At 34.2% G+C, this 25889-nt stretch overlaps 1 protein-coding gene across 3 annotated transcripts; it reads left to right on the forward strand.

Moving 5' to 3' along the window:
- The first annotated feature begins 9098 nt into the window (after positions 1–9098).
- On the forward strand, positions 9099–25853 carry LOC128187946 (protein unc-13 homolog D-like). Of its 3 annotated transcripts, none has more exons than XM_052858664.1 (26): positions 9099–9620; positions 14862–14969; positions 17150–17273; positions 17414–17639; positions 17995–18102; positions 19103–19184; positions 19272–19385; positions 19503–19592; positions 19686–19786; positions 20039–20198; positions 20301–20422; positions 20513–20603; positions 20926–21135; positions 21407–21567; positions 21714–21840; positions 21930–21998; positions 22092–22166; positions 22702–22806; positions 23013–23294; positions 23565–23705; positions 24035–24067; positions 24200–24364; positions 24529–24616; positions 24743–24905; positions 25025–25241; positions 25496–25853. In XM_052858664.1, the coding sequence occupies exons 1-26, from the start codon at positions 9561–9563 to the stop codon at positions 25640–25642; spliced, it is 3369 nt and encodes a 1122-aa protein (XP_052714624.1). In that variant the 5' UTR covers positions 9099–9560; the 3' UTR covers positions 25643–25853. The 3 variants fall into 3 exon arrangements, with proteins under 3 accessions (XP_052714624.1, XP_052714622.1, XP_052714623.1); XM_052858662.1 differs by lacking the exon at positions 9099–9620 and adding an exon at positions 10293–11538; XM_052858663.1 differs by lacking the exon at positions 9099–9620 and adding an exon at positions 13429–14682.
- The last annotated feature ends 36 nt before the right edge of the window (positions 25854–25889 follow it).

Below are 25889 nucleotides of genomic sequence, written 5' to 3' on the forward strand. Positions count from 1 at the left end.
AAGAATTCAAAAAGTAATAATTGAAATGATTTTAAAAGATAATTTCCTGGTTTCAAATGTACATCTTTCACAATGACTTATATCATATCTTTAATCATTCATTGTTGTATTCATAAAATTCCCCTTTGTCTCAGAAATTACTAAAATTTTCAAAATCTTAAGGATGACGTTTACTCAGAATGAAAAAAAATTCCACTGATGATAATGAAAAACCAACTATTATGTGTTATAGACCTTACATGGTAATGTCATTCTTCACCTTCCAAAAAGTAGGTCAATGTGAATGACCTACTTTTTAAGTTAATGGCCATTGAAAATTTTTTCGAAAATTTAAGAAAAATCAATAAGAATTTTACACTATGATTGAGATTTTCTTCATTGTGAAAATAATACAAATTGCTTAACTCTTTAACAAATGAAATACAGTTTATGAATGGTAGTGACATTAAATAGATACAAAGCATTAAGTTATTTTCATTCACAATTTTTATAGAATTTCCTCTATCAGTTTTCAAATTACTACCCATTTTTGATTCAATATAACACAAAACTGAATGATGATAATGCTAAAACATTTATAGTATTAAACTAAGTATATTGACCTTTCTCTGCTGGCATGAAATTTATATGAGGTCAATGATCAAAATTTTGAGATATGGTGTCTTTAATCATTTTTAAGCATTTTTCAATATTTTTGTAGTGTGTGCCATGCGCTTATCTAAACGAAAAAGCAAAGTAAAACCAACAGAAAATATACAAAATTATGTTGACTAACAAATAAAATCTTAACTTTAAATATTATAGTACTACCAAAAATATTTCAGTGGATAACAAAATCTGAAAAATTTAGCCCGAATTTCCTCTGTTTCGTTAAAAGCACAAACTTTGTCAGAGCCTAATTCCATAATTAAGTAAAACTATCTATTGTTATGTCAATAAAGTATTAATTACATAAATACTCTCTGTATTTAAAACAAGTTTTACTCATGAAATTTAACTTTTTCACATTCAGATTTGAGAACTCAAACCCTGAGTAAACAACGTCCTTAAAAACAAAGCAATGATTCAGGGACTAATTAAAAATCTTTACTGAAACTGTAAATTTGTTATAAAAAGGAAAGAAGACAAAAAAAAAGCAGGTGGAGTAAAAAAATTATCTAAAACAAAAGGGTGTAATTTATCAAAATATGCAGCCTTTTGCGTCAGTGTCAATTTAAAGGGGGAAAAATAATGTTCTGGGGAATATATACAGTACCATTGGATTTTAGAAACTTAAACCCATATTGTTGAACGAATAAATCGACAATTTTACTGCTTAAAGTATAAAAAAAATATTATTTGTTATGAGATTTCAGTGAATTTATGTTGTCATTAAATTTTTCCAACGTCTTTAACCTACAATATCTTCAATAATATTGATGTTTTATTCCAAAAATCGCCATTAATTTTCAAAACAACATTCATATTTTAATTTCTGCTATGCTCCTTAACAAGTTCTCTTTTAAAAACAATGAATTTGATGAGATATATGCTTGTACAAAAAGTTTTTGTCATTGGTGTTACAAGGCAAATTATATAAAAATATCTTAAAATACATCAAGTAAATAATATTGTACTACAGTTGGAATCCCCCAGATCATAGTGACATCATTCCCTGCTACTAAAAAGATAAATGTATCAGTGATGACATCAGTGTGATAGAAAATATGGCAGAAAATGTTAGTATGCTCCGAAAAATACAATGTAAACTGTGTCAGTGGAATAACGTGCTATTTAAGGTTTTCTATTATGAAAGAACAAAAAAGTTTTTCACATAAATGATGAATGTTTATCACATTATAACATAGGCTATGTAGCTTAGTGTAGTATCTGTTCTCTTGGGTCAAACTGCTACATTTACTATGGATACATCAGTGGTATAACGGTCAGTGGTGTAACCAAAAATTGTTGTTACACCACTGAAAAAACTGTTACACCACATGACATTATTTAATTATTTTACTTTTTCTTCCATTTCATTTATATTTTGAGCATTTTGAACAATTGTTATTTATCAATTTTACAAGTTAGACACTGTCACAATAAAGAAAGCTTGACTATTTAATTGCAATTGTGTTTTCTTAATCTGGAACATGAGACCTGTTACACCATTGACATTATTTGAAACACCATTGACATTTTGTATGCTCTAATTATGTTTTACCCATTTAAATACTTGATTAAAAGATAAAAGTAAAAACAAATTTATTCTAATAAAGAAATGAAATTATCCACATCATATTTTTATTAAAAAATCAAATTTTTTAATGACTTATAGTGTACAATAATATATGTTATTCCACTGACATTTCACATTCCCTATTATGTTATACTAAAATCTTTCAAATACTTAAAGGTAACAAATGCTAGCTGAGCTTCAAAAAACATATATAGACAAAGAGGAAGTGTATATGCATTGTATGCATAGATTTTGGAGAAAATTGGAGAAATTTCAATTTTATTATCCAAAGTGTATGATTGATATGAGCTGGTATAGTATTGAAGATGTTGTTTGTGAGATTGATGAGCCGAAGAAAGTTCGAACTCGGTACAAGGTGGATAAAAGTGTGAGGATGCCAATAGTAAAAAATATAACATCAAAGAATGAGTGAATTCATGTAAAAAAACATCTACATGCCATTTTTGTGTCAGTGGTGTAACACTGATTATAAGTGGTGTAACAGTGTGTCTATCTTCAGATTATGAAAGAAAGAGGCACGAAAACTTTTATTTAAGATCAAATTTTTCATGTTTTAAATGCAATCAAAAATAGAAATTAGTTTATTTTACAAAATTTAACACACTTATCTCTTATTTATTATCGCTAGGTCAGTGGTGTAACTTTTAGTCAGTGGTAAAACATAATAATCAGTGGTGTAACGTGTACATTTTTCTCCAAATAAAATTAACTGACAATGATTCATGTATATTTGAAAACACCAGTGCATTTACAATAATGTCTTTTTTATGCTCCATTAAAAGAAAAATCCAGTTGTGTTCTTTTAATGCTCAAATTAAAAATTTGTTGAGTAACATCAAGACTTTGTCCCAAATGTTATGTTGGTCACTATGTAAATGTGTCAAATATTTTCTGTTATCTAATTCTAATAACTTTAAATGAAGTTTGTTGATATAAACTTTATGTCCATCATTTTAAAAGAATTATTTTATTTTATTTAAGATTTTTTTCCTATACTATATGCCTGTTACACCACTGACAAAATTTTCACAGTTCATTTAATTTTAGTCTAATTATCCACCAAATGGTAGATTCCAATGTTTGCAAATTTTTAGATGTTATACTTTATTGTTTGTTAAATGTGTTTTTTGCAATCAAAGTAATTTTTTCACCAATAATTTTCTCATGTTTTACATATTTTAAAAGTCTGCATATTTTGATAATGACCCTAATACTCAGCAGTTACAGCAAAATTTGATTATAACGAACACGGATATAGCGGATTTGGGGCTATTTAAATAAATTTTTAAAAAACCATTTTCTATATATGCACTACATTTACTTATTTGTTAAATGATTAGTCAAGGTCGTATACGATTTTATTTAAGGAAAGATTTTTCTTTATTTGGAAGCACGTGTAGATTTAGGAAATGCACATATTGTAACCTGTACTGTACACAAAGAGCACATTAAAAGTATTGCATAATAAAACGAATGTTTTGCGTTAAATCGCTAAAGTCGCGCGTTAATTCGCAAACGTTTTGTTTTTATTCGCGATATATTTGCATTTATTCGGGTAAATTGGGCGGAAGTTTCGCAATTGGTCGCGAAAAATTTATAGTTTTTTAATAGCTACGAAAATGAGCTGAATTGGTCTACGTACATACTGACTAAAGTCAGAAACTACGCATATGCAAAATTGAATAATTTATTGAGAAATAGATATAACAGAAAAATATTAGTTTGAAATTTTATTTTACAATTAAACGATTGACAATATCGCTATTTTATAAGCCCGTCTTCTTTGCATTAAAACAGACATTATTACTTAAAAAGTGCAAACGTGAAAGTTTTGGCTAAATAAGAAAACTAAAAAGCAATTCTTAAACGAAAATAATACGTTTATGCGCGAAATTTTAAATAAATAAATTTAAAATCACGATTTAGCACAAGGGGCTTGAATATTTTATACATGTATTTTTTTTTAATTTTGAAATGAAAAATTGAAATTCATTATGAAACCCAGAACGTCAATTTTAATTGTATTTTCAAAAATAAATGGTTGGTTTGAACATATTGTTTTGTTCAGGATGTCCCAGGTTATCTGATACCATATAAAATTCGTATAAATAAAATAACATGTGGCCAACACTTGTAAATTATGACTTGAATAAAAAGTTAAATATTTAGATATTTTCTTCAAAAAAGGTTGGAAAAAATACGTGCTTTTATTTGAATTATGATGTCACAAAGTTGCATCATATTTCTGAGGTTGAATTGAATTTTAATCAAGATAAATCGGACAATAGAGCAGGCATCTTCCGTTTTAAAAATGTGCTATAAAACAGAGACTCCATATATAGCTGTACAAGTTTAAAAACAGAATACCCTGGGTAAGAGCGACTCAACAAGCAACACATTCTTAAGATTATGAGTAGATTTGAAGAGATGGGACCGTAACTGTTGTGAAGAATAAATTAATTTTACTCATCGACATAACGTCCTCATTGATTAAACAAGAGGCCCATGGGCCACATCGCTCACCTGAACAGCAGTTCCTTGTAACATTACATTTCGTAGCATATGCTTTTTCTATTTTAAACATTGAACCCCTTTCTGGGGACCCAGTTATGGTCCGAGGTTTATGGTTGGCTTGAACAACATAAACAGTAACATAGGAATGAAAATGTGTAGCACTGCGGTAGGACCGCACGTACACAACCTGAAAAACTGAACGTAGCAGAGTTCCACTTCAAGAGAAATAACTCTCAGACTGTACAGAACATCAAGAAAGATAACTCTTGGTTCCACTACATTAGAGTTTACACAATTTGAGGATCTTTGCATAATAATCTCACAAACTGTAGCATTATAGTTCTCGAGAAAAACTTTTTAAAAACATTTTCAATATATCTTTCTATGTTAAACTTTGAACCCCTCTTGGGGCCACAGTATTAGTCCAGGGCTAAAGTTTTAATTATTTGGAATCTACATTATTTAAGGATGCTTGCATAGTTATCTCACAAGCTGAAGCATTATAGTTCCCTAGAAAAAGATTTTTCAACATTTTCCCTCTATATTTCTATGCTAAACTTTGAACACCTCTTGGGGCCCCAGTATTAGATTGAGGTCACAGCTTTTATAATTTCGAATCTACACTATTTGAGGGTGCTTACGTAGTTATCTGACAAATTGATGCATTGTAGTTCTCGAAAAGAAGATTTTTAAACATTTTCCATATATACCGGTACTTTTACATTTAACTTTAAACCCATCTTGGGTCCCTAGTATTAGTCCAGGGGTCACTATTTTAAAACTGTCGAACCTTCATTATCCAAGGTTGTATGCATGATAGTAATCTCACAAATTGAGGCATTGTAGTTCTCGAGAAGAAGATATTTTAACGTTACCTTTACATTTCTATAATAAACTTTGACCCCATCTTGGGGCCCCAGTATTGGTCCGGGGGTCACGATTTTACCAATTAGGAATCTAAATGAGCGAAGGCATAGAAATTCCCCAAACTAAAACATTGTAGTTCTTGAGAAGAAAATTTTTAAACTTTTCCTTTATGTTTTTTAAAACGTTTAAATTTTGAACCCCTCTTGGTGCCCATCAATTGTCCGGGAGTTACAATTTTTTGAATCTACATTATTTAAGGATGTACATGTATGCATAGTAATATCCCAAACAGTTGCACTATAGTTCTTGAGAAGAAGATTTTAAAACATTTTCCTATAAATGTTAAAATCTAAACCCCTACTGGGGCCCCACTTTTTTGTTCAGGGGTCACGATTTTTACAATCTTCACTATATATACAACCGTTTGTGTATGTATTGGCATTTTTGGTGAAGTGGTTTTTGAGAAGAAAATTTTTAAACATTTTTCATATGTAGTTCTATGTTAAACTTTGAACCCCGCCTGGGGCTGCAGTTTTGATTTGAGGGTCACGATTTCTACAATTTAGAATCTTCATTATACATACAAGCTTTTGTGTAAATATTGGCATTTCTGGTGCAGTGGTTCTTGAGAAGAAGATTTTTTAAACATTTTCCTAAGGTATATCTATGTTAAACTTTGAACCCCGCCTGGGGCCCCAGTTTTGGTCCGAGGGTCACGATTGTTACAATTTAGAATCTTCACTATATATACAAGCTTTTGTGTAAATATTGGCTTTTCTGGTGCAGTGGTTCTTGAGAAGAAGATTTTTTAAACATTTTCCTAAGGTATATCTATGGTAAATTGGAACCCCGCCTGGGGCCCCAGTTTTGGTCCGAGGGTCACGATTTTTACAATTTAGAATCTTCACTATGTATACAAGCTTATGTGTAAATATTGGCATTTCTGGTGCAGTGGTTCTTGAGAAGAAGATTTTTTAAAAATTTTCCTATGTATTTCTATGTTAAACTTTGAACCCCGCCTGGGGCCCCAGTTTTGGTCCGAGGGTCACGATTTTTACAATTTAGAATCTTCACTATATATACAAGTTTTTGTGTAAATATTGGCATTTCTGGTGGTTCTTGAGAAGAAGATTTTTAAAACATTTTCCTATGTATTTCTATGTTAAACTTTGAACCCCGCCTGGGGCCCCAGTTTTGGTCCGAGGGTCACGATTTTTACAATTTAGAATCTTCACTATATATACAAGCTTTTGTGTAAATATTGGCATTTCTAGTGCAGTGGTTCTTGAGAAGAAGATTTTTAAAGACATGCACCCTATACTTACTGTTTCGCAATTATCTCCCTTTTGAAAAGGGCTGTGCCCTTTATTTTTACAATTTATAACCCCCTTTCCATAAGGATGCTTTGTACCAAATTTGGTTAAATTTGGCCCAGTGGATTTTGAGAAGAAGTTGAAAATGTGAAAAGTTTACAGACGGACGGACAGACGGACGGACGGACGGACGGACGGACGGACGGACGACGGGTGATCAGAAAAGCTCACTTGAACCTTCGGTTCAGGTGAGCTAAAAAGACGGCATTTGGAGTATTCTCTTGTGTTTATATAAACAACGCATTTGTCAAAAACTTATGAATGCTTGTAAAATTTGTAGAGTGAAAATTTACATCATATATTTTTATAAAAATGCATTTGATTTAGATTAATTTAATCAAAAGTTATTCAAGGAGTAAATGGTATCAGATATTATGAAACACCCTGTATATATAATATACAAAGGGTTCGAACATAAGTTCTTGCAACTTACTAGGTTCTCACCCTAATCCTCAAAAAATGGTTACAAACACTCTCAATGACTAAACTTTTACTTTAAACACTATTAACTTATTGTACATGCATGTAATTATATCTCGGGTGCGCCGACCTTTCGTACAGGTGTGAACTTTAATTGGGACAAATGATGAAGGTTTGTGAAACAATACAAATCAGCTCTCGTTATGTACAAAAATAGAAGAGATTAAAGACAATTCTGTTCCTTTACCTAGCTAACGTAGATCGGTGTCCATGGGAAGAGAAATTGGTACATTTACTGATAATGTTAGCACCAACTACAGTAGATTCCTTTTTTACAAGCGAATACTCATCACAAGTGCTGAAGTTTTGTTTTGATGTCATGTAGTTTACAGCTCTCGGAAATTTCCCCGCGCAGGGTAGTTTTCAGGATTATATATAATCAGCCCTCGAAAATGATTAAAAAGAATGTTATCTATTTGTATTTGTGTCCTGTAAAGTTAGGACTTGGTTGCTGATTTCGTATTATTTGATATTTATTTCTGATATATATATTGATAAAACGACCAATTGATAATATTTATTTTCTTATTTTTCTATTAGTAGAAAGGGGTATGGATACTCATAGCGTAAATATATATATATATATATATATATATATATATATATATATATATATATATATATATATATATATATATATATATATATATATATATGACCTTTTAGTACTAATTATTAAACGCCTGCAATTTACATAAAAATCTGGACTTTGTTTTTAAAGCGCTAAGCATAGCTCAGCGCTTTATTGTCGTTAGACTTCTATTTCCGGTGCAAGGAATAACTGCCCTCTATGAGCAGAAATATACATCATTTAAACTGGTAAGAGGTATAGGGAACCAGTTATCTGGGTGACGGAAATGGCCGAGTAGATACGATTGGTTTGCGGGGCTTACGTACATCAGCACGGGGTGCTACGCAGAGATGAAAAAATATAGTGCGTATTCAGAAGCTAAAATATAGAAAAATAAAATCGATTCTTTGCAAGAAAATGTCAAAAACTGTGATAAATTACTGTTCAAAAGGTATAATTTGTGATTTTAACATATCTTTTTTCAGGCAAGTATCCATATACAAGTCGTGTTCAGCTTTAATTCACATCATCTTCAGAAAGTAACATATATTTAAAGAAATCTGGCCTTCGATACTTTAAATTGATATTCATTAAACATAAACCAAAATTTCAATAAGGCTCATTTCCGCCTACGCTTGCACACAGTAAATTTTCTTAGAACCAAGCTAGGTTAGCGCTTTTCAGTACTTTCAGTACTTTGATTATTCTTCTAGTTGGTCTAGATCTGAATAAAAATAAACCTTATGTAACCAAGAGCGAGAGCTCCATTGGCGCGCTCAAGAAACACATAGATCACGCTTGCATGTAGAGACCTCTCGGAGTCAATTGTGATGTCATTGCGTCTCACTGCGCACCACAGCATTTGACCGTTTTGTGTTTCGTTGTTTTAAATCCACACAGCGACCTAAAGAGCTGTTGCTGCGTTCGTCGCACTTTCTTGGCGTTTCTTTGGCGTCCATTAATAGCGATTACAGTTGCAATGTACCTTATTTCATTAAAACAAACAAATACAATGTATTTATCATTTATTTAATAGTAATAAAGTTCAGAATTCTTATTTGTAAAGAACGTCTTGTGCAGTCAGCGCGCATAGCACGCCGAGAACGCGAGGTAAAAATTATTAGTACGTCATGAACGCTTGGCGGATACTCATGCAGCGAGAGCGCAGTAAATCGTCAAGTAGAACTCTGTGGAAACGCAGTTACACCCTTAGTATTATACAACCTTTGATTGCAAGTTTGCACCCTACATATATGCATGTTTTAAAGGGTTCAATTTGTAGGGTAAAAAAAAACGTTGGTTATACAAAACCCATATAAAATTCGGTTGGTTGAACATATCAAATAAACGTATAGGTCAGGTATACACAGCTCTCATTTAATAACAATTTTACTGTAGCCGGTCACATCATCATTTTGTGGCATTAATAACGAAACGAGCGATTACTGCGAGGCAATTCCATACACCAATCGACTGTTGCCCTTGGCAAGCCGGCGGAGTTCTGTATGTTGAGATCATGACCTGTGAGGGTCTGTTCCTCCCTGGGCCCCGACTCAGGGCCCTGTACGCCACGGGGGTGAGTCTCAGATAGCTTTGTGTCGTCGTATTAGTGCATGTATTGGCAATGCAGCATTGTGCAATATAAAACGTCCTTGGCTGCATGGGTGCATAAAAGTAACTTAAAAATGTGCATTACAAAATTTCTGTTTGATGTTGCATAATGAGCTATGTTAAAAGAGTGCTTGCTTCTTTAACTTTATTTTTGTTCATTTATAAGGAAGTGTACTTTTTGGTACTATTTATTTAAAAGGAAAAACAAAGGTTACCTTCTTATTACGTATGCTTTTGTAACCCAATTTCAGACATTTAAGTATCACGCATACCTAACAAAGCTGTGTGTCAATATCCCTGAATTTAATTTACAACTGGAAATTGAGCAAACGCTCCCAATTTACAATTACTGAATCCCAGTTTAGAAACTATAGTAGGGTCATGGTTTTGAACTTGATATTTTATTTTGATTTTAGTCTCATTTTCGCTAACGTGTGTGTGTGTGGGGGGGGGGGGTGTGGTTGATGATTAAAATTTTCACCAAAAGTTTCCTAATTTGACAAAAAAAAACACTTTTCTCAAACTATGCTGACCTAGACTCTCTATTCAAAATACATTGACGGCCTCCTGCAACAAACACACACACACACACACACACACACACTCTCTCTCTCTCTCTCTCTCTCTCTCTCTCTCTCTCTCTCTCTCTCTCTCTCTCTCATGTAAATTGAAGCAATTGAATAAAGTGTACCGATATTATGAAAATGCAAAACGTAAATACCAGGACAGTGGCCCTGCCCATTAAAAATACTGCTAAGTTTCTGACTGCGTTTGACCATTTGATTTCATGGATGCGCTCAAAAATAAAATCCACGACAAATTGCGGCTCAAAGAATAAAGACCACAGTTTATGCTTCCTAAGATGACAAGTCATCTCCGGTTGTTTTCATATATATGTACTTTTAAAATTTTAATAGACGATGTTTGTGTACTATAACTTTGTAAACAGCAATTAAATTTCTGCACATCAAAGTGTTATTTAGGTTAAAAGAAAGTTTTGAAACCAAGGATAACCATAGATCACCTCCAATACGTAAGAATAAAATCTATTTAGCATTTAAATATTCAAAAACAGTGATATAGGACGCAGAACGAACATATGACAATATCGCTAATTTAGTTGGTGATCTCAGACACACCTCTCTTTTCTACGTCACTATCGCATTTAGCGTACATATGCACAGATCTAATAAATAAGGATTCATTCTCACATTTAAATACTACACTTCATTAAAAGCTTGGAAAGCAAACACAGGTAGTGTTGCGTCTATGTTTCAACGTTCTTTTGAGTCAGAAAAGATTTTATTATTTTTCAAAATGTGTTTTCTGGGCCATGAATAAAATTAAAGGCAACCTTTAAAAATCTGGAACGAATTGGTAAAATCATAATGAAAAACACCACAAAATATCGCAGCGGTATGTGTACTAGGACGCGATTTCTGAGTGTCCCAGGAAAGTTCACAGTCTCCAAGACAGACGATGAACGAGTACACGATTCGAACATGCAACGCCTGAGAGGCACGCGCAGCGTTGAAATGGGGAGCTCGGTATACAGGGGCACCGATAAGGAAGGACACCCATTTGTTTCAAACAGCATGAGCCTAGATTCAAGCGTGTTCTTGAAGGTACCCTCCGAGAAAGACTGTACGCGTAGCAGCAAATTACGTTCTCAAAGTGATAGTGACGTCATAGACGTGGAACCGCAGACGACAAGTAGTCGAAGTAGAAAGAAGAACATTGCAGCAGCATTCTTTGGTCGAAAGAAAATTGGTGGGCGACGATGTTCCGTCTCTTGTACCAACACCAATTCGGCAAAACGTGATAACTTCATAATCCATGTCCCGAAACCCAGCGGCGATGTATTCTACCCGCAGCATCCAGTGGTAAAATCTCTCTCTCTCTCTCTCCTCTCTCTCTCTCTCTCTCTCATATTTCCGTTATCGCATTTTTGGCTGAATATCTATAGGACATGACTTAAACGTAAATGATTTCTTTTGATCAAGTCCCCAGTGCCATTTATAAATTATACATCACATATTGGATAAGCAGCCTATCTACCTATCAAATCTGTCTCTGTATTTATTTATATGTTAAACAGTAGCGTTCATACAATCGTATCACAAGGAAATGGTTCATCAATATCAATTTGCACATGTCGATAAATTACAATATATTTTGATTATACTATAATTACCAGTATTCTATCTTGTCCTTTTTTAACATTGCGATATTTTGCTTTGGACTATGTGCACGTGCTGTTTTACTGTCCTTTCCGATACAATATATTCTATCAAATAAGATATACAGCATGAATACAAACTTGGACTCTGGCGAATCTAAAATTTTGTAAAGGGCGGTACTACGGCCAACAGCAAACCACGAACACAGTGTGTTACTTATTTGATGGGATGGATGGATTACTGAATGACTGAATGAGCACGTTTTGAACCTCACTTCTATATAACGTTACAGAATAGACCTGTAGACATACTGTTATTTTGTAATTCAATAAACGTATACATAGTGGCTGTCTTGGATTGAATCAAAAATTAGTTTGCCGTCAAAGCAGTGAAAACATTTCAGTTTGAAAGTTTTAGGTTGTAGTTCACAAATAAAAAAAAAACAAAAAATGAAAAAAAACCCCAGAAATGTACCTGTTTTTCGACGATCCCAACTTGATTGTTAGGCCAACCAGATTTTATGTTTATAGGTGTACTCAGTTTAAGATTCTTGGAATAAACTAAAGGAGATTGACCTGGCTTCTGCAGAAGATAATGATAATACAATTAGTTAATTACCTAATTGACTTCTTTAAGAAAAGTCAACAGAAATAGAGAAGAGGTATATTATTTGTTCTCTTTTTAACGGTATTTTCATTTTATCAAATAAAATATACAACATGACCACAAAGTAGTCATGTTGTATATTTTATTTGATACAAAGTAGTCATGTTGTATATTTTATTTGATAAAATGAAATATATCAGAAAGGACAGTATTGTAGATTATGATCAGATGTTGACAGAATCGGTATCTTAGTCACTGTTGAAAAACCGAAACAACCCCCACCCACGTCCCACAACTGCGCGGTTTTTTTTTTCCCATAAGAAATATAAGATATTGTAAAGAGTGTACGATGAACAATGTTTGTTTCAAATTGGATTTCAATAAAAAGGATGAATTGATTAACCGAAATACAGAAACTCGAAGATGCCATCAAACCATTTTTGGGGTGCGTAGAGATGGAAAGATATTTCTGGATTCATATAAACGGAACATAAAAAGTGCACTTAATACTGACGAAAAGAAAAACACCATTTTAAGAATTAAATAAATGAAAACGCCCACACTGAATGAAACACTTACAGTTACGGATGACAAATCAGATATGAAAAATGAGTTCAACTGCACCCGTGTAGTTTAAGCCAGGCAGGTCGCATCGTTTTGTTTTCTTTCTATGTCGAGGGGTCATTTGGCTTGCACGTTTATTATTCTTTCGCCATTATCGGGAAATGGTTGATATTTTTTAAGGGTGGAGAGGCCATAAACACATCTTTCTCCCCCCCCCCCCCCCCTCCAACCCACCCAGGCACGTAGCATCGTTTTTGAAAGTGGGGGGGGGGGGGACTCCATGATAAATATGTAAATTGAAGAAAAATGGCTGCTCCGAAGAAAGGTAAGGGGGCAGGCCCCCTCCCCCCCCCTCCCGATGCTACGTGTCTGGAGTCCCTTTTGTTCAATGCTACATACTCGTAAGCGAAAGATGGAGATACACATACATAAAAATGGTAGGGAATACGCTGAGCTTTAATGTGATGAATACTTCAAATTCAAAATATGATCGATTTTTTAAATGTTGATATGAGTTAACTTGATATTTATATTCTAATTTAATGAACTTTTTACGTCAGCTCTCTGTAACCCATGAACACACCCATACACACCCATACACACACACACACTCTGCTGGACCTTTCTCTTACAGGTGTTGTGTTATATATTAAAACTTAAAATTTCTTCATACAAGAAATAATTTCTACAATATTAGAAGATTGTTTTCTATATGTTCAATGAAGTATTAACCCTCTCTGGTCCCTCTCTGAACACAAGGGGGTTATATGGCAGAGACAAACTTGAAATTTCTTCAAACTAGCTATCTTACTTCAATATAAAATCAAAAAGGTCTTAATTATTAGCAGAATTTGCTCCTCCATAACTCTAACTGCATTTTAATTTTAAGTAAATTGAAGTGATAAAGAAAATCACTTTGAAAAGATAAGTGGAAATAATTAATATGGCATTAAATAACATGGGCTTCAATAAATCGGTTATCAAACACAGCAATATTTAGTTCCATTATGTATTTGTTTTGATGTAATGTATGTTTTATTTCCGTAACTGTTAAAAGGCACTTCTGAGAGGATATCCTCCTCACATACCTAAATACCCCATATTTTTGAATTAATGTGTAATTCATGAGGAACACCTTGGATTTTACTGGCAGACAGGTGAAACCCCTCTAAAGGTATAGATACTAAGGTATGATCGGAAATCTTGCAGATCCTTAAACAAACACTTCTTAATCAGAGAGGAATGCTGGGTAGATTTATTGCAATGATTTAGTGTTCCACGTACCAGCACCTGTATACCCATTTGACAGAGATATATGCATACGCCCTGAGTACTTAAAAAGGAATGTGTTGAGGGGAAAACACTAAACATTGTACTATGAGTATTAAAGAGTAGGACAGAATGAAGAAATCCAACAGCTTGCCCACGGACTCCCTGGAGTATTTGAGGACAGACTCCCTGACCCTCCCCCAATGTTACAGTCTGCCCCCCTCCCCGGGGAATTCTCTGACCACTGCCTCACAAACAGGACTCTTATCTAGACTAAAGAGAAGGTTCTCGAAGAAACGTTGGAAAAAGCACCACAGCCGGCGAGCTTCAGACGAGTCGAGTGTGGATTTTGACTTTGAGAGGGACAGAAGCTCCTCAGCAGGGAGTTTATCCGCTGCTGACATAGAGGTTCACATCCAATAAGGCTCACTTCTGAATGATGCAATCCGATTTTATTTAAATGAGCCATCTTGGACAAGTTTTTTGAAAATGAAGCTACAGTGATGGATTTATTAGCATTTGCTGAAATAATGTTGAGTGAATTTCTGTGATTTTTGGTTTCTAATATTTTAGCCTAATATTTGTAGAATGAAAATGTGTACTGTGGAATACTCCGCTGCCTGCTTCATCCACTGGGAAATCCAGATGTTACTACTGGACTCCGCCCTGGCGACCTGATTGATAGACTCAAAACAGTAAGTTCAACTTGATAGACTTATAACAGCAATGCCAACTTGATAGACTTAAAACATTGAGTCCAACTCAATTCTAAGTCATGGTAGTGAACTTGATTTCTTAGTCTCGTCTACTTTTCAGAGATGTGTGAGTTATAGCATCATGATTGCCTCTTGATCAGACCATCAATTTTAAAGATAAACATAATTGTTACTTTTAAATGACCTAGTGTCAGATTACTGGTCTGACCATGGCTGCTTTGGTGTTTTTATTATTTGCTTTAAATGTTTTCTTTGTTTTTATGATGTGTCATGATTGGAGAATTGTTGCCATATGTTTACAACTTTGACATTCAAAATATTAAGATCATATCAAATCTAAAGATGATAAAAATTAAAAAAATGTCTTATACATAAATGCCTGACGTCATAACCATATAAATAAATGATGACTAAATGTGTTTATTTGTTGTGATATCCAAAAAGGAGATTTTCCGATTGGCTAAATATTAAAAATAAAAATCAGGAAATGATTTGGTCTAGTGCTGTTGTTTATGTCTCTATTCAACTGAAAATTCATGTACGTAAAATTGTATGATCAATGGCATGTTGGCAAGTTCTCATTTATATAAGAGTAACAGACCATTAGACATTAGTATTTTGCTGATATGATGCACTAGGTTATTTTTCTAACATAGCTGAAATTTAAAGAAAATTGAAAACAAACACAAGTTTCTGATTTCTCATCAGTGTCGAGTTTCTGTTTGAATTTAAAGTTTCTCATGGTTTGTGATTATGCAGTAAGCCTGAGATTATGTGTTATTAGAGGGTAGACTTGGCATTTTTAGATGAAAGTTTACAGACTTTGAACATAGTGTTGACATTTATAGTTTAGTTCGTACACTCTTAATAGGTGATGATTCAGCTTCTATTTTAGAAATTAATATCTTAATGTAAACTGTTAATTGCATGAGGCTTTCATGTTGTTGTAAGTTTTTAAATGAAAGTTCACCAAAGTCTCGAGCATGTGACGATTCAATGGATTGAATTGTAAAATCTGTAAGGGTACATGTATTTCGCAACTTCTAATTTTTGTTTTGTTTGATGCATTGCACGTATGTCACGTAGTTTATGAATGGTCGGTTTTAAACCATATGTATTCATTATTGAAATTTGGGTTATGAATAAGTGAATTCATGGCAGCTGCTCTTTTCAGACGTCAGCAAATTGTTGCATCATTATCACTGTCTGGCACATCTGTATGCAAAGACAGAGCAATTCAATTTCAATTTCTTTATTTACCAATTAAGGGCCCTCAAGGGGCAACATGAAGATTGTACATACAACATCCAATGTACATAAAACATTCAATAAACATATACTGTGGTTTCATCAATATTCGTTGAATACCAATTTTCGTGGATTTCGTTATTAAGTTCATTGAATTGCAATTTCTATTAACATTTTGTATTGATAGGGTCATTGACCAGGAATTAACGTATCCTTGAAATTGTGATTTTCACTTTATCCACGAAAATTGATACCCTTGAATATTAATGAAACCACGGTATACAAGAGGGAAAGAGTTGGATGACTGATGGAGCTAGGACAGACATGAACATTTAATTAGTATATACATGTATATGACTATATGTATGTTTCTATATACTCAATACAATGTCTTCTGTTTATATATTTATGTTAAATACCATACATAAATATGACAAAATACAAATGTACGTACAAATCTGAAATAGTTTATCATATGATTGAAAAGTTAAAAACCAATATTTGACTAGGAAATTAAATACAAATTAAGGCAATGCCTTTTGTAAGAATTTACCAAGAGAGTTTAATATATCTACCCTTATTCCAATCTAATTAAAATTAGAACTTCCATCCGCCCCTCGGTTTTGGATATGTCGCAACATATCGAAAACCGGGGAGCGGATGGAAGTTCTAATTTTAATTAGATTGCCTTAATTCTTCACAGTTTAAAATCTTTAGAGATTTTCCCTCCTCTCTAGAACTCCTATTTAAAGTTAAAAGGCAAATGCTTATGTAGTGTTTAATTGGGTCGCTTGTTGGACTTCTGTATCTCCGTGTTTTGAGAAGACCATAAGTATGTCATTTGAACCAGTTTGACTTGAGATCATTTTGAGAATACAGGTTCAACTACAAATCAATGCATGAATTTTCAGGTATTTGAAGTGAACCAAGAGGAGCAAGAGTTTTACATAAGGCAAGAAATGTTTCACAGACCTCTGGCTTTACAAGCAAACATTACCGTCCTAGAGGCCAAAGGGCTCAAGACCGACTCAGAAGGTACCTCCAGAACATGGGATTTATTGAAATAACTAAACAAACCATAAATATACATGGTCGGTATTAATACTCGGTATTAAAGTGTAATTTACTAACTTACTACTGTTAATTGGTTACAACTATAATATATTATTTGGCAGAAAACTGTAATCCATATTGTCTCTTGGACATCTACCATCCATTGAAAAGACACTCCTCATATTCACCAAAGTCATCACCCAAAACATCACCGAGATCATCGCCTAAACTGAAGAAGAACTCTTCCTCCACCCTCCCTGTGATACACACGACTGATACGGAGGAGGTACTGAGGACAAACACAGCCAAGCACACCTCAGAACCTCAGTGGAACGAGGAGTTTGAGCTGTAAGTACATGTACCTTAAATTTACAGCTTAAAGATAATTGTAAATGCTGCATGCTAGAATTAATAAATAATATGTAAAGGGTTTAATGAAGATTGTTGATAATGTACATATTTAAGAAGAGACAAGAAACTTTGATATAAAAAATCTATTAAGATACTGTAAATCAAATCATATACATGTACCTGGTAACTAACTTCATGGACATTTTTTTGCCAATCTACTGAGTAGGACACCATTTAAACAAATTTACTCTTTATATCATAGAATCAAATCTAATTGTCAAGTCAAGTAAATATACCTGTATTAATAATCCTGAATTATTTGAAACTTCTTAAATTTCTTTTTATCATATAGGCCAGTAGAAGACTTTCTGACAGATGAAATCCAATTGTACATTTTTAACCAAGAGCAAGAAAATGGAGCCGAGAAACCCCAGCCAGACAAACATCATCTCCTGCCCAGGTCAGTGTCTGCTTGTATCAATCCATCAATGTTAATTTATCTTAAATATGGAGAATGACAAGAAAAAAACTTTCTCACTCCATCATCAGGGATGTATCAATGACTATCCCCTAGCTTTTGGTACTTCTCTCCATCTGAAGGCATGTAACTTCAATAAGTACAATTGTATAATGTATATGGCAAGACTTCGATATCAAGAGAATAGAAGGAAAGACTTGGTTTTTTTCATTGCCTTTTGGTCTCAGTTAAATATACATGTAACTTATATGGACTACTTGAATTTCTATGCTCAAATACATGATGATCTCTCTTTAATGTAGAGGCTCTCTTTAATGTACACTAGCATCAATATTCCTTAAAAAAATGACTACACTGTAAATACCGGAAAAAAAATGTGAACAAACAAATTTGAGAAAGATATGGCATCAGCATACATCATTTAAGCAGACTAGTGTTTAGCATCTATGAACAAATCTAGACTTTCCAGATAAATATCTATTTGATTGTAAACAATTTGAGAGAAACCAGATAAGATTAATCAAAGAGTCAACAACAATTCTCATATCAGATTAACTTCCTGGTTTTAACCTTCTTGTGACTTCAAAAGTTCAGTAATGATACATGAATAAACCAGGATTTCTTCACTGATCCCAAGAACCTCAATTGGTTCTCTCTGTTAAACCACATTGATCTTGACTTGTTAACCCCAGACCTATTGATCAAATACCTTCCATACATCAATCCAACAGGACTGTAAATTCCTAATTAAAGGCAAGGAAGTAATATCTGCGTAAAATCGCGAGAAGCACATCTCGCTGATTATAAAATCTTGCTTTTATATTTTTGACAGATGTAAACTATTTGAATTATAAAAATAATTCAGCGTTCACGATTTTATACTCTAGCTATTTAATGCAAAACCGTTGAATTGCGGAGTTTAGTACTCGCATAAAATAAGGAATCTACAGTACTCTTAACTGGCTATTTTTTACCTTTTCAGCTTGTTGAGAAATGTTCTTCATGTGCATGACCATGAGAAATGGGACCATCACTTATTTGGCAAGGTTGTCATTCCAGTCAGAGTAAGTATCACCATTAAACAATGGAGCTCTCAGATGGCTGATATTCAAATTGAAAGATACTCATTGATTGGTGCATATTTTTTATAGGAAATTCCTGCCCAGGGCTGTGATTGGTGGTGGGATATTTCTAGCCCCTCCTCAAAGGGAAGCAAACTTCCATGTGGAAAATGTCGCATCAAACTTCACTTGTCTCATCAACAGGTATTTACTATTGATTCTTGTTGAAAACAACATGCCCTAAGCCATGGTAATTTATCAGTCAAATTTAATAGTATTTTTGAATCATCTGCATGTAGATATATTTTTGTGTATGTGTAGAGTTCAGTGACCGGGGGTCAGCTCTTCTCTGTGGAGGATTATTATCAGGCAGCCGAACAGTTTTACAAACAAGCGGTGAAGGTTCGAGAGGTAGGCTTAAGCTGTAATAAATTTTTAACAGCAGTTCAAAATGCTTGCTTGTAAAGCAATAAATACATTATGTTATTATATTTGATTCAAAAGCCCAACAGTTCACTAGACCCACATCTCAGCGTACAGGACATCAGGATTCTGGATTTGTTCGCCCAGTCCTTTGGAATCTCAAAGTTATCCCAAATTTTGATGTAAGTATCCCAAGTCTGTTAATTATATGATTTAGAAACACAATTTCTTTTCAATTGTCAAAATGTATTTACAATTACAATTATTTCTAGATCAAAATATTTTTATGAAATTTAAAAAAGTGAAAGTTTTATTCTTTGAAGGTTAATATTATTACAAAAAAAGTAACTTACTTTGTTTCTTCATTTTTGACTGTAAAGTTTAAATATAATCAATGGCTACTCTGAGACCTTGTGGTATGTTGCTTCTTTCAGACATATTGTGGTGCTACTTGAATGGTGCAACAGCCATGATGACATCACGACAGTGGACCAGGCCCTGCAGGCTGCGATACAGGAACTCCAGATGATCTGGGCCTCCAAACAGTTTGACCTGTCCCATTGCTCCCAGAAGATGCCTCTCACAGACGCCGAGGTAGGCTGTCACATCTTGCATCAAATTCAATAAGCTGTACATACTTTCAATTGTTACACAAAACCTTAAGCTGGAGTTGACGGGAGACTGTTGCTATTGCAGATAATGATGTACAGACGAGCTGCGAGTGGTTACATACGCACATTGTCTAAGCACCTGGACAGCAACCTGGAGCTATTTCCTCCATACCTGGACAATATAAATGCCTTAAAACAAAAGTTTAGGTAACCTCTTATGCATGTAACTATAAATCAATTTGATTTATCATCACAGATTGGTTTTTTTCACTAAGTTTGTGCTTTGTCTCTCTACAGTGTCAGTATTCTGTTACTGGATCTGGATCTCTGGGACCCCAAGTCCTCTCCCCACAGTCCTCTCAGCCAGAAAATCCTCTTGAAGCTACAGGTACTTTCTTATATATCACAAATATTGATATAAAATTCTACTGTCCAAGATGAAAATTGCTGTCCAAGGGGAATAACTCTCCTTTCAATACAGTACATACTTGTCACAACAGTTACTGGTAATACTTGTCCATGTATATAAGACAATAACCCTCATAATAATAAATTTCATATGTTACATATCACAACAATCATAAAATTCAGCTGTCAAAGGAGAACAACTCTCGTTACAATTTTTCTTCATGTACCATGTGCAATTGATATAAGATTGTACAGTCCAAGGGGAAAAACTCTCATTACAATTCTTCTGCATGTACCTGTAGGAAGACACGGATCGTTGGATCAGTGAGAAGGTATCGCTGATTTTTAACCACGACGCGGTCCAGGACCCAGTCATTCCGCGGATGACCTCCCTGGTGGAGCTGACTAACCTGGCCTCCTCCCACTGCCTTCCTATGGGCGTGGTCAGTAACCTGTACAACACGTTGGGCATAGGATACTTCCGCATCGTCTCCTTCTGTGTGGAGAAAAAGGTAGGTCTTTATAAAACTGGCCTTGGGGCCATGAAACTTAGACAAGCTCACTTTTAATCTCAGTCTCTTAGATTTACAAGAGGATTATTGATTGGAAAAGTTACACTGAGATCAAAAGTGAGCTTTTCTAAGTTTTATGGCACCTGCACCTGATGTTATCTGAGAATAGAATTCATCCCATATATGTCATCCATGAAAGACAATGTTGTCCCAATATCAATAACACACAAGTTACAACTGTTGTAATGATGTACGCATTCCTCTGTGACAGATTAGTTCAGTGATGAGGGGACTTTGTCAGGAACTGGATGCGTACCAGCGTAAATATCACCAGTACAATGTCAACATCACGTACAGCAGTCGACTTGCTCTCAGGATGTACTTCGCCGCCAAGAAGTTTTACAGCATAGTGAGGGATAACGTCAGTAGGAGGTCTGTTATTAACTGGTGTCTGTACATCTGATGGCATTACTCATCAAATTCTATCTTATATTGGTTATTGTCTTTGTCAACAGTTCAGAGATGAGTTTCAACTGACAATTCTTTCTAATTAATCAGTGTTTTTGTCAATGTTTCAGAGATGTGTTTCGACTGACCATTCAGCAGTACCAGGACTGGTTTCTGGATGCGCTGGCTTTCTGGTTACAGACGTTTAGATCCGAGTGCTTGAATCGCATAGAAAGGGCCCTGGAAATTGACAAAGATGTAAGCACCTGCACTTAGTACCTTCAATTTCTTGAGTTTACCTCAATTTCTAGGTTGATACTAATTTTTTACAAATATTTTTCTGACAGGTTGTTGTGACTCACAGTCTGGTCAAATTCTCCAACTCCTCTGTGGATGTCAAAGCTTGTTTTGCACAGGTAATCAAAAGGGAGACAACCCAGTGCATTTCTTCCCATTAGTTTGTGTATTCTATTTCATATAAATAAACTGCATGTTTTGTGACATTTCAGATAACAGAAGAATGGAGACAGATAGACTACCATGATCCTGATGCAGCGGTGATGGGGATCATTAAAATTACTGATGTAAGTATGCCAGCTGTTGTCTATAGCAACAGGAAACTGTTTATCTGGACTACCACAGTACATCAGTATTTATCTTGGTGTATCTTGTTTTAACTGCTCAGTCCTCGCCACTAGCTAGTACGTGCATTGTATTTAAGGTACTTCACTACACCGAGACCTATACTTTTTAAGACACTACGTCACAAGATGGTGATTTACATGTTTTGTTAAACTGTTTGTTTAATCGATTCAGATGTATACCGTCATAGCTCAGTGGTTAAAGTATCAGGCTTGTGAACCGCAGGTCATGAGTTCGAATCAACCTGGGGCTTTTGTTCATGTTTACTGAATGAAATTTTTGAAAATTTCATTTTTTATCTAAAATTGCACATTTTTTCACCTATTTGACATATATACTTCTTATCCATCATGCTTTCTATCAAAATCAAGCAATTTTCTACTGATTTGAGAAAATATTTCAAGGTGTAGTGAGGCACCTTAAAGTCTTGTATTCACAATTATATCTATGAAAGATAATATGTTTTTGTTCTTTTAGCTCATATGTGATGGAACCAGAATATACACAGAGAAAATTCATGCTATGATGGAAAAGAGTAACTTTTATGATAATGGAGAGAAACAGTTTGATATAACGGAAAGGGTAGGAACTGAATGATTTAGATTTATCATAGCCTTCATATCTCTTTCTAAATTATAATTACTGGTAGTACCGGTACATTGTTTATCTGGTTAGAAAAATTAGAATCATGAAATGAAACACAAAAATATAAACTTTGTATTGTACAAATTATTATATGAAAATATCTATAGCTATGAGTGAATTGTGGAACTTCTTGCAATTTTCAGCTCTGCATAACTCTAAACAACATTGAGCATGTGAGACAGTATTTGAAGGAACTTCCCGTTCTGCTTGACTGGGAATCCGTTTGTATGCTTCTGTCCACAAAACACGAGAACGACGACATTGGAAACAAGGCCATCTCCACCCTCTCCCGCCTCATCCAGTCCTCGCAGCAAGAAATATTGATGAAGTGTGCCCAACTTATCACTCAAATAGGGGAAAAGATGAAAATAGACATGGCTCGATTCATGGAGTTGTTTACCCAGAAAACCCCAGAGAAAGCCTCTGTAAGCCAATGAAGTTCATTTGACAATAATGCATATCCTAAGACTTTGACAGAAATTAACAACAAATTATCTTTCCATCCTTAAGTAATTCACATGTATAATTTATATGCATGCAATGTAATTAATCCAGTTAAAGCAAGCTATGAGAAATACCTACTATTATAAATTTAGTAACCTAATTTGAATTCTAAAGTTCTAGAAGCAATAAAGGTTGAGGGAATCATGACTTTGTTAAGAAAAATACCTGTATATGTGACCTACTTCTTGCAGTCCATTGACCAGTTGTTCCAGTACCTGTCCACCAACCTGCGGACCCTGAGGGAGAGGCTGTTTGACAGCATGTATCCCCACATCACAGCCCAGCTGTGGAAGACCATCAGTAATCTGATGGAGGAACAAGTCTTCGTAGGGGTGAGGATCTAATTGTCAGTCCCAAATTACACTGAAGTATATGTAGATTTCACTTAATATAATAGTTACTTAAATGATATTTTGGTTATTCTGATATCATATAAAACACCAAACTTAAAAAATACCTTATAATTTTTTTCTAATGGGAAAAAGCATTTCTGTTTCCCAGTTATTTGATTCTGGTTGGTCTTCCGATAATGATTTTCCATCAACTTTCAATAATTTATCTTTGTTTTTCACCTGTCCTGTAGATATATACACAAATTTATTTAAACATGGCATTATATTGGGAAAAAAATTCAATTTTAATCTTATTTCATGTATTGTAGGAAAGACCAGAATATTATTGTCAAATGAAACAGGTAAGTTTTTAAAGATTAAAAATACTCTTAGACTAATATACTCACTGACAGTATAAATCTTATATCTACAAGTATTTTAACTATGGTAAAATGATTGAAACAAGTTCGTAAAACTCATTATCTTCTAAACAGTTTTTAAGAGCCCTGACTTCCTTCTTTGCCAAAGATGGCTTGGAGGAAGATAAAATACAAATAGAAGAGTACAAGAAATTAAAAGACAGACTAGAGCTGAACTCCCTAAGTACTGAGGAACTGATGCTAGAGTACTTCCACAGCCTGGCTGACGAAATAGTCAATGTAAGAATCGGTGATTTCCTAATAGAGAAAGAAAATTGTATGCTTCTTGGCTGATGAAATAGTCAATAAAAGAATGACTTCTTAAGAGAATAGAGAGGAATGCATTGCTTCTGTCTTGTGTTTTGTTTTACATGTGTATTAATTTCAATTACTTTTTAATCTAGGAGACTCCCTCAGAGTTTTTAGGGAACCTTGCCGTTAAGCTGTCATATATTGAGGAAACCAGAGGAAATGTTACAATATTTGTCAAAGGTAAAACTATTACTGTCTGTTAGTAAGTGTAGAAAGAGTAAGAGTATTCAATAAGTAAATGAAATTTGAAATATACAAGGCTGAATTTGCTAGTTGAGATGGTACAAGTTATGTTTCTTGTTTCAGTGATTCGTGGCACCGACTTGCCTGGGTTAGACCACTCCGGACTGAGCGATCCTTATGTGGTCGTCTCCCTTTATCCCAAGACAATGTTTGGCCACAACAAGCCACAGAAGACTAAGATTATAGAACAGACCCTCAACCCTGTGTTCAATACCACCTTCCAGTTGTAAGCCATTCACTACATTCGATACTTCACCTAGTCAATCTTGATCTTTTACACTTATACAAAAGCCAAATCAAGGAGAACAAAAATTTTGAATGTAGATTGCATTGCTTCAATTTCAGCCCAAATGTCCCCCGTGAGTATTTGTCTGTGAGAGGAGCGGTTTTGTTGCTGAGTGTTTTGGACCATGACAAGATCGGCTCGGACGACTTTGCTGGAGAAGTTTCCATACACCTGTCATCTATTACTCCAATGGAAATGTCAGCCACTGTGGACTCCAAGCCTGCTGTCATGCTACCGGTTAAACGCCCCACCTCTCAAACTGAGGGGCCTTACAAAGTATGGAATATACTCTAATCTAATATCCTTTATTATCGAATTTTTAACTGATGTACCCATTATTCATAAATACAGACTTGATACGTGATACATTTTAAAGATCAAGATATGATGAAATTCAATCCCAACGCAATTTTATTTGGATTAAAAAGCAACGAAGTTTAAACCCAACAAATATATGTGCATTTACAGTAGATTCACTGTTTCTAGAATAAGGAGCTTTAACTAATCATTAATATCCTTACATTGAATAGGTATTGGTGGAGAGAAGTAGCTGGGATAAAATGGCCAAGTTATTCATCACAGATCGAAGGCGTTTCATTGAAAAACAGCGAAAACGAACAGATCTCAACTCAAGAATGGCTGGGTTCTTGTCATTTTTCAGAGGAAGAAAATCTTAATTAATGGACTATATATATAGACACTGAGTGTGTGTTTATCTCATACTGACTTTTACAAAAGGACTGAACTCAAGTTCATTCTAATAATGTGCCAATTGATTTGTTTTTAATGTTAATACATGTACATGTTTATGTTTTTACAACTGAATATCTTTTTATCATCATGTTTATATTGTTAAGTTTGAAGTTAATAAAATGTGAGGCAAAGTTCTTTTTTATGTGTTATTCATTCAAATCAGAATACAAA

The sequence above is a fragment of the Crassostrea angulata genome, chromosome 6 (genome assembly GCF_025612915.1).
Source record: "Crassostrea angulata isolate pt1a10 chromosome 6, ASM2561291v2, whole genome shotgun sequence".
NCBI lineage: Eukaryota > Metazoa > Mollusca > Bivalvia > Ostreida > Ostreidae > Magallana > Magallana angulata.